The 13,171-nt window shown below is 35.1% G+C and overlaps 1 protein-coding gene across 1 annotated transcript; it reads right to left on the bottom strand.

The window, feature by feature from the left end:
- Positions 1 to 1,920: 1,920 nt before the first annotated feature.
- LOC133191609 (tripartite motif-containing protein 2-like) lies at positions 1,921 to 3,045 on the bottom strand (the record flags this gene model as incomplete). Its single annotated transcript, XM_061327356.1, has 1 exon — positions 1,921 to 3,045. A coding segment is annotated over one exon (1,122 nt), but the record flags the coding sequence as incomplete, so codon positions are not given.
- Positions 3,046 to 13,171: the final 10,126 nt, after the last annotated feature.

Genomic DNA, 13,171 nt, shown 5'->3' on the forward strand with positions numbered 1-13,171 from the left:
GAAATTTTTAAATTCATATTAAACACCAGATAATCAAGTAATTGATGCATTATTCTGAAATTAACCCCTTTACAATATTATAAGCTGATTCTATCAAAGATGTAAATCAACGATCAATAAAATTTATTTTCATAAGTACACTCTTCACGTCTCTTAGACATTCAAGAAGGGTTTCATTTCATTGTCCTCAATTCTAGATCCGATTATATTAAATTATTGAAAATACTTATTGTATAAAACATTAATAATTCTTGTTTATTTCTTTTATACCTTACTCAAATTGAAATAGTTTAGAAGATCTATGAGATAAAGAAGTAGGATCACTAGTAAATAAAACGGGGATAATTCTAGCACTGTTCTAATTAAAATTTATTACTTTTTTGTGAAATCTGAAAAACACCGAATATTCGAATCTTAAATTCATATTCGAATATCAACTCATCGAATGAATATTCGAATGTTCGAATATTCGTTGACATCCCTAATTATTTCAAATTAAACTAATAGTTCTAGATCTACTTAGTAACTATATACATTAAAAGACAAACTTTAGTGCAGGAATTTAATTATAGTGAATTAAAACAAACGCACTATTTCTTGTGCCTAACACCGAGATTTTCGCGAGCCAACGACAGAGGTGATTATATGATCCGATGGTAGAGAGTGACAATTTCTAACACTAACGCTCGATACTTTACATACAACAAAAAACACAAACCAACAACTGAGTACGTTTATTTTCAACGTGCATATATGTAGTATAGATACTGCAATGATAAGCTGTATTTATTCTGTAGGGGTTTCCTTAAGTTTATCTTCAGTGATTGTGCAGTGATAACTCAAGTTCGAATTTCGTCATCCATCATGCACGCTCGTGTTACAGATACAAACAAGAAATTGTAGGTGGGCTATATCACCTTGAGCTGAACTGAACATTTCTTTGATACAAAATGCTCGAAACCACAGCAGGGGGTTTAAATATACCGTTTTAATAAGTAAATTAGCAATGATATTGTACTTGTGTCTTGAGTCGCCCGCGTGGCGCAGTGGTTAGAGCGTCTGCTCTAGAGTCGCGGAGTAAGTAGTTGAATTTCGAATCCCACTGTGGGATGTGGAGACCGGTCCTTCGGATGAGACCGTATAAACCGAGGTCCCGTGTCGCAGTAGGTGCTGGGCTGCTGGCACGAAAAATATCCTCGCTGTCCTGAGTGCCGAGAATAGATCAAAATTTGCATCCCTCCACCGGCAAGTGTTGGCATCTCATGAGTGAAAAATTCTCGAGAGGGACGTTAAACAACACATAAACAAGCAAACAAACTTGTGTCTTGAATAGAAGACTTTAAAAGATTTTTCTCTACAATTTGAAATGTTAAACTTTGATTCCCTAATGTGGCCAAACCCTACCCATGACAAGAAGGCCATGCTTTGAATAAATCTGAAACTGAACTTCTTGGGGATGCCTGCATATTTACATGTATATCACTGATCATGGCCATGCTGTTCCTCAGAATTAAATTTTGATTCCATATAAATATGGCCTCAGCCTACACCGGGGGACAGTGATTTGATGTCAAAAAGCTTTGACGTTTTGAATCTTTTCTAGCCCAGTGGTTCGATCTTGAGAAGATTTTTAAATATTGTCTTCTTATATATAATTATCTCTCTTGGAAGGAGACATGGCCCTTTATTTAAAGAGTTTAATCTTCTTTTCCAAAAGGATATTCTCTGCCAAGTTTGGTTGAAATTGGCCCATTGGTTCTTCAGAAGGTGATGAAAATGTGAAATGTTTACGCCAATGACGATAATACCACCGACAGACAACGGATAAATATTTTGATCACAAAGCTCCTTTGAACCTTTGGCTCAGGCGAGCAAATAATATCACAATAAGAAGTAGCTATCCTCTTCTTTTAGCATTGGCCTCTATGTCAAATATTTAATTATCTTGATTTTACCAGTACTGAATTCGCACACGTACAAATTGCCGTTTAAGGAATTCACTGCGATATCTCTTGGATCCATGAGGGAGATGTTATCAATATATGTGACAAAATGTCCATCTATGTCAACAATATGAATGCAGTGAATCTCTGAGTCTGCTATCAAAATTTGACAAAGTTGGTCTGTTGCTACACCCTGTGGTGAAAACTCCCCATCTTTCCGGGTGTCGTGGGTTCCACGGTAACTAAATCGGAACTCCCCGGCACGGTTCACCACCACCAACGACCTGTGTGCCGTCAGTGATACACAAATATCCCCATTTCCATTTTCCGTCATGAAGATATACCCGCCCTGGAAAGAAAACAAGTCTTCTCCTTGTTCATCATACTGAATCTCTTTTTTTATAGACCTGACATCGTACTGGATCACTTTGCATTGGTTAAGATGACTGTTAGTCATGCATACCAATAAATCTCCCGAATCCTTCCCACAAATGGCACGTGGTATCCATTCCTGCAATCTGATGACAATGTCTAATGTTTTATCATCCATATTGTACTTGCTAACTGTTTTGTCTTTCCAATCACACACATAGAGATCTTTTTCGCCATTTGCAGCTATATCGGATGGATATTCACCGGAAGTGACGTTTACACTGTCTTTCACAGCACCAGAAAAGACCATGCACGAAATGGTGCTTTCATACAGGACAGAAATCCATATTTTATCTGGCTGACAAATTTCAATGCGGTCTAAATCCGAGTTATTTGTATCTACCTCTAACAGAAGAACAGGGTCACCATTCTCAGTTACTGTACTACTCGTATCTTCAATCTCAACAACATCGCTATCTTTCACATCTTCACTGTGGTCAGACAGTTCAATAAAATCATGATTCTTGTGACGCCCAGAAATTATGCATTTATTACAAACTGGAGTCTCACATTGTACACATTGAATAGCACATGTGTTACCCTCGTGTGTCTTACACGTTGTAAAGGGCCGCTGAGAATCTTGGCATCCAGACTGTACCAGAGACGTATGGCCCTGGTGTACATGGATTGACATGCACGGTTTGCAAAGTTTGACATGACATGTGTTACAGTGTGTCGCAGCAGCTTCTTTGGAACCAGCGCATGCATCACATCGGACGAGGTCCTGCGCTAGTGAGCTCGCCATAGCCTGAAATTAAGATCTTTATGCTTAATGCTTAATGAAATATTAAGATGACGAACAGTATTCAATCTCGAAAATCCAATAAAACGATACAAATTCGGAGCAGAGCAAACACGGACATCAAAATTTAGAGTTGGGGTCAGGTGGAGGAGTGAGCATCCCCTACCGACCGGTCACACCCTCCGTGTGCTCCTTAATAAATAGAATAGATGGACTTTTTCCCATGTCCAAATCTTAGATATGCTTAATTCATTTACAGATATAGATGCAAATAGTAATTGAATAAAAAATACATGCAGTTCTCAATATTTATAGTTGGTAATAATCGTTTACTAATAAGTTTAATTGAATTAAGCCTATCTTTATGAAAGTCACAACACATGCAACAACTAGTATAATATACAAATGTAACAAGTTTCCCTATAGTGGCGGAACTAGGATACCTTAAAATGGATGGTTGGCATAAGACGGCAGCCTGAGGCACACTTTACGTATAATAACAGCAATATCCAACGATTTTAAAAAATATTCAGCTTTACTAAATTTTGGGACACGAAAGGAAAGGGGGCTGTGTCTCACTCTAAACCCGCTTATGCCCTACAAAACAATCAAGTAATCTTGCCACGAAACGTTATTTGTCATATAGTATGCCAAACAGAGAAAAAGAGACAAGAGGAAAATAATTCAAAGAACTATTTTTTTAACATCCTTTTTCAACACTACAATCAGCATTTCTAATCAACCCTATATCTATTTAATCTTCGCCTGTCAATATCAGACTTGTGGAAAATCCACATCTGCATATTAACATCTGTATTGCTCTTCAACTGAAATTTATTTGATATTCCGTTTATCTGTCCGCTAAGATGTCATAATAACTTGACACCAATCGTGTGTCTTTTGAATTAAGGGTCATCTATACACTAATGAAAAATATTTTTTGAGAAATTATATTGACTAATGGTGAAAATATTAAGTTGATCCTTTTTATTTTAATACACGATGCTTTTCATTCAATCCCAAGAAAAATATTCATGCAGACATCAAGGTATTGATGAACGGAAATCACTGTTGGTTACTTAATAGTTAAATGGGAAAACCACAATTAATTAAGTAAATATAGTACTAGATAACTTCATCTAGGTCTAGTATATTGTTAAGAAAACTGGAATTGATTTAATTACGAACTGTGTATTACTCAAATCAAAGGGCAAATCACTGCATAAAAGCACCTTGAAATTGAAACTTGTCAGTGTGCAATGTATTTAAAGGGTATTTAAGGTCAGACGACACGTTCCTCAATAATATATAATTTTCCCAAGAATTTGTCATATTGAAGTACTGTTCCTTTAACGAGTTTCCTCACCAAAAATTGAGGTACCTTACCAGGCATTTGTGCAAGATACCTGAGGGTAGTGTTTCCTATATAATCCTACATATAATCCTACTTGAAATCATTTAAATTGTCAAAATCACAATTTTTGTTGTATTTATTTTCAAAGACTTTTTGAAAACAGTTTAAAAATCACAAGATAATGTTGATATTATAAACATTTTTTATATATTACATGGATAAACAAAACGGATATTTGAGGAACATGTCGCCAGACCTTAAGAATGCCTTTGTTCGCCACTTAGTGACACAGTATCTGGCGTGCATATATAGGTTGATTATAAACATATTTAAAACTAGAGCAGAGCCCGTTGCAAAGCAACGAGTAGGTCTTCCGTTGGAGCTGCGAACAGGAAGAAGTGACCTTGAGTCAAGGTCATGCCACATTCTAAGGTTATAAGCAATCTTGTAAGGGGTATCAACTTGCAATGTCTCACCAGTAGAAAGACAGTTAAGGAATGTTGTTTCTCCGTTGATGACCTTGAACTCGTTCAAATGACCTTGCATCAAACCATGACACACTCTGGTTATAAGCAAACCCCATCTATGTGTTACCGACTCGACAAGTTAACACATGTTCTTACAGACCATTCATCCAGTCAAAACATTCTTTCCTTAGTGACCCTAAATTTAATCAACATGGCCGTAGGAACCGAGGGGGGGGGGGGGGGGCGTGCCCCCCAATAATTTTGCCGATATATAGATTACTATAGTAGACATAGATACTATAGCTTGTGCCACCTCAAAAGAAACGTCTGATAACCTTCTTTTTTTTTTGCTTGTCAAGGAATTTTTGGTAGTTGGTGACCTTTTTTTTTGCTTGTCAGGAAATTTATGGTAGTAGTGTCCCCTCAACTGTCAACTGAAAATGTATGGCTGTGCCCCCCCCCAAAAAAAAACCCCTGAATTTGCTTCCTATGGGCCTGATCAAGGCAATGATACACTGTATGATATCAGCGATACCCTTTTGTGTGTTTCGCAATTGACAAGTTCACAGTTTGCATTTATTGCATGATAGTGAGGGAGACATGAAGATTTCTTCGCCCATAAAAAATCATATTCCCCGAGGGCAACATGAAGATTTCTTCGCCCATGAAAAATCATACTCCCCGAAGGCAACGCCCTAGAGAAATATGATTTTTCATTTGCGAAGAAATCTTTATGTCTCCCTCACTATTATGCAATAAATTGTTTATAATACCGAATTAACCAAAATGCAGGAATTACAAAGGAGATCCAATGAATAAAGCAAACATGCATTTGATGAGAACGATATGAAAGAGATGTAAGTTACAGGTACACCAATAGCCTCGTTTCATTAAAAAAAAATTCCTACGGGACAAGTTTGTGTGATCACACCAGTAACATTCAAACACCATTACATTTTTACACATTTAAATCGACACAATCAATCAACGATAATATGCTGACGGTGCGACCGTTGGGCGAGTGCATTGTTCACTTAATTTTAAGATCCGCCTCTTCAAACAGCACGAGACATTTGGAACGTCTAGACTGTGACGTCTCATGACGTATGTTAGCTGTATTTCCATAAACGAATTTTGAAAAGTGCAAACATTTTAACAAAGCACGTTTAATCTACTATCTGTATGCAATTCCATTAATTAAGGTGATTTTTTGGGGTGAATTTTTAGTTGTTGTTACCGCGCGAACGAAGTTAGCAGCGTCGCTATAAACAATCTAACTCCTCACTCGTTTAATTGTGACGTCACAATCGTGAAACACGACGTTTTGTTGCAGGGCAAACATGATGGACACGTGACTTTCTCGGCCAATCAAATTTTATTTTACTAGTGATTTTTCACTTGTAAGCTAGTTTTCACAGAGGTATAATAAACGTTTTTTTAGACCATACATCGAAATAAATTATCATAATTTCTATAGTCGTAATTTATTAGGTTCAACTCACTGCTTTAAAGGATCATTGTAAATGTTTTATGCCCAATTTGGATACTGAAGAACGTGTGATTTTTGAAACACTGATGCCCCCTTATGGCATCTTATGGCAAAAGTTAAAAGTTTCTCAAATGCAAGTCAAACTCCATGGTCAAGATCAAAAGATAAAAAAAAATGTTATTACCCAAATAAAGGTCTTGAACAAAGAATATACTGTGAAATATATACTAGTATGAAAGCCACAGCAGCAACAGTTTAAAAGTTATGGCCAAGGTTAATTTCTTTAAAAGGTCAAACTCCAAGGTCAAGGGATCATAATTGTTTGTACTTGAGGGAAGGTCTTAATTGTTACAAGGAATACACATGTGGTATTAAAAAAGCCTTAGCACCAACTGTTCAAAAGTTAAAACCAAGGTTAAAGTTTTTCAAAAGTAGGACATAATCAAAGGTCAAGGTAAAATGGTCAAAATTAAAGGTATACAATGACAGGCCTTGTCACAAGAAAATTACCTATGTAATATAAAAGCCCTAGTACTAGTCATTCAAAAGTTATTGTCAAGGCAAAAGTTGTTTAAAAGTTGGTCAAACTCCAAGGTCAAGGTCAAATGGTCAAACATATTTATACCCAAGGAGGAGACTTATCACAAGGGATACAGATGTGAAGTATAAAAGCCATAGCACCAACTGTTCAAAAGTTTTGGCCAAGGTTATAGTTTGGTAAAATTTTGCGAAAGAGGATCAAACTCCAAGTTCAAGGTCAAGAGCTCAAATATGTTGGTACCTGAAGGAAGTCCTTGTTACTAGGAATACACATGAGAAATATGAAAGCAGTAGTTCCAACCAATCAAATTTTATGGGCATAGTTAAAGTTTTTGCGGACAAAGAGGCTAACACAGTCTAACAGACAAATAGACAGGTGGACAGGACAAAAACTGTATGCCCCCCCCCCCCCCCGATCTTCGATTACAGTAGCATAATAAAATATCGGCGTCTTTGGGTTTTCGCATTGGCCTTAAATCTGAAAATCCAAAGGATTACAAGGTGCATTACGATACGCTTTCACATCATGTTCTATAACCCAGAGCATATTGTCTGCAAAGATAAATATTTAATTCAGTATTTAATTAGCTATGCATAATTATCTATGTTGTTTTAAAAAGGAAATATAAAAAAAATATTTGTTTTATATTTTTCGATGTAGAGATATACAGAAAATGTTTTCCAATTTTAAGTCCTATGATAATCGCAATACACATTTAAAAAAAAAAATTATCTATGTTGTTTTAAAAAGGAAATATAAAAAAAATATTTGTTTTATATTTTTCGATGTAGAGATATACAGAAAATGTTTTCCAATTTTAAGTCCTATGATAATCGCAATACACATTTTAAAAAAAAAGTGTGTGTTGGAGGGGGGGGGGTCATTACATTTTTGCTGGGATTCGCCTATGTATGACCCTAGAGAAACAAAGAGTGGGGAGGGTGCAAGCAGCAACTAAATCAAAATTTACATATTAAAACTACAACAAAAGACTATTTTCAGAAGGTCTGCCCCCCCCCCCCCTTACAATCCGTACAACGGACCTGTGAGAAAAATACTGATCCTACATTCAGAGTCCCAGGGCACCAGGAAAGAGTGGCAAAAAGAGAATATCGGTTTATTTCAGTCTATAAGTCGAATCAAAATATCTTTTCCTCAAGAGTCTTCTTTCTTTGAGTTCTTCCCAGTGATCGTGTGATTTATTTCATTTAATTTACGTTCTGTACTGGACTTGGAAAATGAGGACATCTTTAGGTTCCTGAGCTGGCCTTGAAGCCCGCAGAACAGATTTTCTGCTTTATGATAAATTCAAGTGATATGTAATATGGTATTAATTTTGTGTTGATTTTATTAATGTTAATTTCATCAAGAAATATGAAAAATTAATGTTTTAACTATACATAGTGAGGCATTATTTGTGTGGAACGATTATTTTGGGGTTTTCAGTGCAATAAATATAATTTGTGGAAAAAATGTCCAACAAGCCCCGGGGTTGAATATCCGGGGGGGGGGGGTCTGTCCACAAGTACCTGTTGTCAAGCCCGTAGAAAACAATTTCAGTTTTTTTTGGGAAGGGGGGGGGGCAAATAGAAATTTCCACAGGTACTTGTACTCGATTTTTTCCTATGGTACACATGATGAATAAGTGTAATAAATATAATTTGTGGAAAAAAATGTCCAACAAACATTGGGGTTGAATTTGGGGGGGGGGGGATCCTGTCCACAAGTACCTGTGGAAATTTCTTGATACATAAACAGAATTTAAAAGCATGTATTAGACATCTTTTGAAGGGGAGAGGGCACGGCCGTAATTAAAAGTTATATAGAGACTAGGAAGGAATGAACTGTCATTAAATTTTGGTTAAGAACTATTACCTAAACTCTTCACTTTCACATTTTCAATTACAGATTCTTGTTTTTAAAAAGCTATACATGTACATTTATATGCATCTACGAGATGCATAAATTATGTTATTAATCATTTTATCTTAAAGGAAAAGTAAAAATCTCAATCAAACTTGTTCCGCATATTATGCTCTCTGATTCATTACTCAACAGATGCTTCATATACATGTAAGAAGGGAAGACCGCAGACTGCAGGTGTGATAAATTCACAGCATGCAGCTCCAGCCTTAATTCCAACTTTGTTCAAAAATATTATTATTCAACGCGAAAAATTAGAATTAGCCGATAGAATATTTTGAATCACTTCGGAAATGCTGCCGTAACACCAGACTGAGTTCACAATATCGAGTGATTTTGATTGACAGGTGTAGCGCCGTTGTGCATGGATTTCGTGTAACTATACATGTACTGCAGATTGTGGTTGAAAATAATAAACAAACAGATCTAAAGAAAAGATATTGTATACTGTACATATATTTGTTAAGAACCAGTTCATTCATGAAACGAATTTAGTCGTATTATGTGGGCCCATGTTAGATTTGACAGGTTGATTAACTAGTAGAAATTCAATGGACCACAGTCATTTAGGGTATTCCGAATCACCCCGCACATCGCGACTCTCGGTAATTTACCTTACCGCTGTACCTCGCACGACACATGCACAGGTGTGACAACCAAACAGTCATTATTAGTAAGGTCTATACTTATTGCATACAACAAATAAAGAGGTAAACATAATGCATTAACTAAAAGAATTAATTATTTTAATTCATTAACTTTCAATCCTTTTCAAAGAAAATGCCCGTGTAGAAACGTATTTCTCATCGATGTCGTGGCGTTGTTGGTGGATGAAACATGGCATAAAAGGTATCGATAGAACGGCAATTTTATAAGCTTTTGTGAGTATTATTTGTTTTTTATAACACCTCAAAAATATACTAGTTATGGCCGCATTTGTAGCCCCCTACAGTTTCGAACCACGTGTGTACATGCCCCTGGCCAAATAAATTGCACACGCTACATGTATACTTGTTATATGTCAGATTATTATTTTTTTTTTATAACATTGTTTTTCTTAAATGCAAGGGGTATGAAAGTAATGATTTGACAAAGCAAGAGCTATAATAAGACTATCCCGGGTCCCGGTATACACTTGATCAGTGTTGATCAATGTTCATATGTACGAGTACACGTATGCAAATAATTCGATAGCTTTTGAAGATTTCAACATACATTTTTGTAACATGCATATTTTTAATAACCACTTTATATACAAAACAAAATTTCATTCTCTTATCTGGTAATATGGACGTCGTAATAGATCTGACTGAATGCTTGACATGCCTGTTTCAAAAACGTTTCCTAAGTTATCTTAAGATATGCCTAAGTTATAACTTTAGAAGTTCCTAAGATTTATCACAGCTGTATCGCGAAACAATCTTATCTAAAAAAAAATTATAAGTCATTTCTTAAGTTGTGCCTTTAAGGACTAATAAAATAACATTCCCGCTCTATATACAACTCTCAGTATGGTATATATTTTTAGATTCAAAAAGGAAGGGTGCGAGGATTGGGGATTGCCCCCACTTTTAAAGGATTTGGACACAAGTATGCTTAACTTTTATGAAGTGTGTTGCTAGATCTAAGCATTCACAGACACACACTTTCAAGCCATCTTCCCTTCCGAGCACACGATATTTGTATTTTAATTTTTAAACATTGTTCTAGGTGTTATACATTTACTTTATTTTGTTCTTATAAGGTATCTACATGTAAATAAAATTTTAAAATGAATGCTTCGTAGCGAACACATGCGAGTTTATATTTTTCAAACAATCTTTGCCAATTACTACACTGCATGTACACGTTAGTTGTTTGTGCGGTGTAGAGCAACAATGTATTTCAACATCGAGATGCCTGCGGCTCTCTGTGGCCACGTGTATGTAAACGAGGACTGGACTACAACACTTAAAGACACAAAGCGGCAGAGATGGATGAAACTGTTTGCTATATTACAAAGACTTGAATTATAGTACATGTATATTTGAAGGAATTTTTATTTATATTAATGTTTATTTAATTCTATAAATAATAAATGGACATTCACAAGAGTGATGGTAAAAATAATATGTGCGTAGCATGCGTAGTAATTACAATTATTTACCGAAGCCCCCATTCAATTACAATTACAGATGAATTAAAATACAACAACACGGGATAGAGCAATACTTTTTTTTAATTGTATTATTGCGTGAACAGACAAAAACAGCGATTAAAATTCAAAATGATTTTTATGCACCAGTGTTTGGAATTAAGATTATAAAAGATTGGTAAAGTAATCTTACTGATTCGATATAATTAAAAACATAACTTTCCATTAATTAATAGCTCTTTGTACAAAATTGACATTATACGCGATCACAAATACTAGCTTTGTTTATGGCCACAGGTGGCTAGTACACTGGTGACCTCGATCAACAGCGTGGGATTCGCGCGTTGGGTTACATAACTAAACATCGAGCTGAACATGGAGACCGTAATATGCATACAGCTAATGATCGTGAATTATTCAATGCATACAGTTTAAAATCACTTACAAAGTTTGTTGTAATAATAAACGTAGAAAGATAGATTTAATATTCTCCGCTTTTGAACACTATTAATCTAATTTAAAAAAAAGAAGAAAAGAAAGACTAGTTGTAATAAATAATTTAATAGTAAACCATAAACCACGTTTTAAACCTTATTAAAAAGAAAATTAACATTAAATACCGCAGGGTATATTATTGAAAGCAAGTCTGTTTAAGTTATACACATGAAGAGGCCTGATTTCCTTGCCGAATGAAAAACGTTACCTGTTTACCTGGCCTGCTTTCTAATACGTATTACGCAATACCCATGGTATACTCGAACAAAACAACATTTTCATTAGATCAAAAAGGTGTAAAAGAACAATTTTGTTCCCAGGATCCAGATCGAAATATTTACCGTTTTTGAGTTATAAAGCAAAAACTTTTAAGGGCCCAAGATCCCTAATCATAGGGGCCAGCCCCTTTTAAATAGTATAATATGAAAGCCCTTGCAATTATGCACAACTTTTGTTCTACATGTCTTAACAAAATATTTCTAGTTTTCAAGATATAAAGGAAAATATGTCAAATTTTTTGCTGTTTTCCGCGTTCTAACTTTTGACCCCTCTCTAGCGCCATTTTTAATGCAAAAATCAAAAAACAAAAACCGATGTGCACAACTTCAATGCTTCCTCTTTTCAATTTCAAAAGGTTTTGTGCTCCAATTATAACCATTTCTGATCCTTTGTCTGGAAATCGGAGGCATGCAAAATTCAATCAAAGGGGAATAACTCGTGAACAGAAGGTAATTTCCAAATTGTATTATGGTATTCTGACAGTGTTTTGTAAAGTCTAAAAGCTCTGAAAATTTGAACAAAATCTGTTTAAAAATGAGGAAGATATGAAGCGTCAAAGTTGGCGTCTAGGAAAAAAAAAAAAAAAGAATAATCTTAATCATCACAATCAGTAGAAGGTCTTCCGTTGGAAACGGAAGACCTTAATTCACTGTTCAACAAAACATTTTTTTCACCATTCAACATAACTTAAGGCAAAATATTAGAGTCCTTTAGGGGTTTTTTCAGATGCAATGTTTGAGTCAAAAAGTCACACTTAGTAATTATTTTCAGACAAGGCACCTCAAACGGAACAGAGATAGATAAAGAAACTGTCGGCCGAAACAACAGAAAAATGGCACTGAACCTTAAATAACTGAAAACAGTTGAACCATCTACCAGTCTCAATAGATAATTTTGTATTGCCAGTTCTAAATACACAATATCTCTTGGACTGTTGAAGAGGCAAATTCAACAAATATTCTTCAAAGATAAGATTAATGAATTCTAAATAATATCTGATTTCAAAAACTCCAATACTACATTCAAACGTTTCTGAGCATATTCCATTAACTACTGGCAGTGCTTTTAAATTGATACCTTTTTATAGACGTTTAATTATAGAATTTTCAAAGTGATTTTTTTTATTCTTTGCACACTGATTTAATATTTATGAAGCAGTGCATTATAGAGATTGTATACAAGTTCTAAACACATAAAAATAACTTTGGGACACATAAATATTGTTTTAAGAAAGCTCTGATGAAAAATTACCACAAATCTACAAAATTTACATATTTCAAGGAACAAAGGCGCACTTTATCATGTTCATACAGAAAAGAAATGTTTCCTTTCTACTTGTTTTATATCACCTATAGTAAATGTAAGTACATAT

The sequence above is a fragment of the Saccostrea echinata genome, unplaced genomic scaffold (assembly GCF_033153115.1).
Source record: "Saccostrea echinata isolate AGI-Se365-2 ecotype Australia unplaced genomic scaffold, CSIRO_AGI_Sech_v1 ptg000023l, whole genome shotgun sequence".
NCBI classification, from domain to species: domain Eukaryota; kingdom Metazoa; phylum Mollusca; class Bivalvia; order Ostreida; family Ostreidae; genus Saccostrea; species Saccostrea echinata.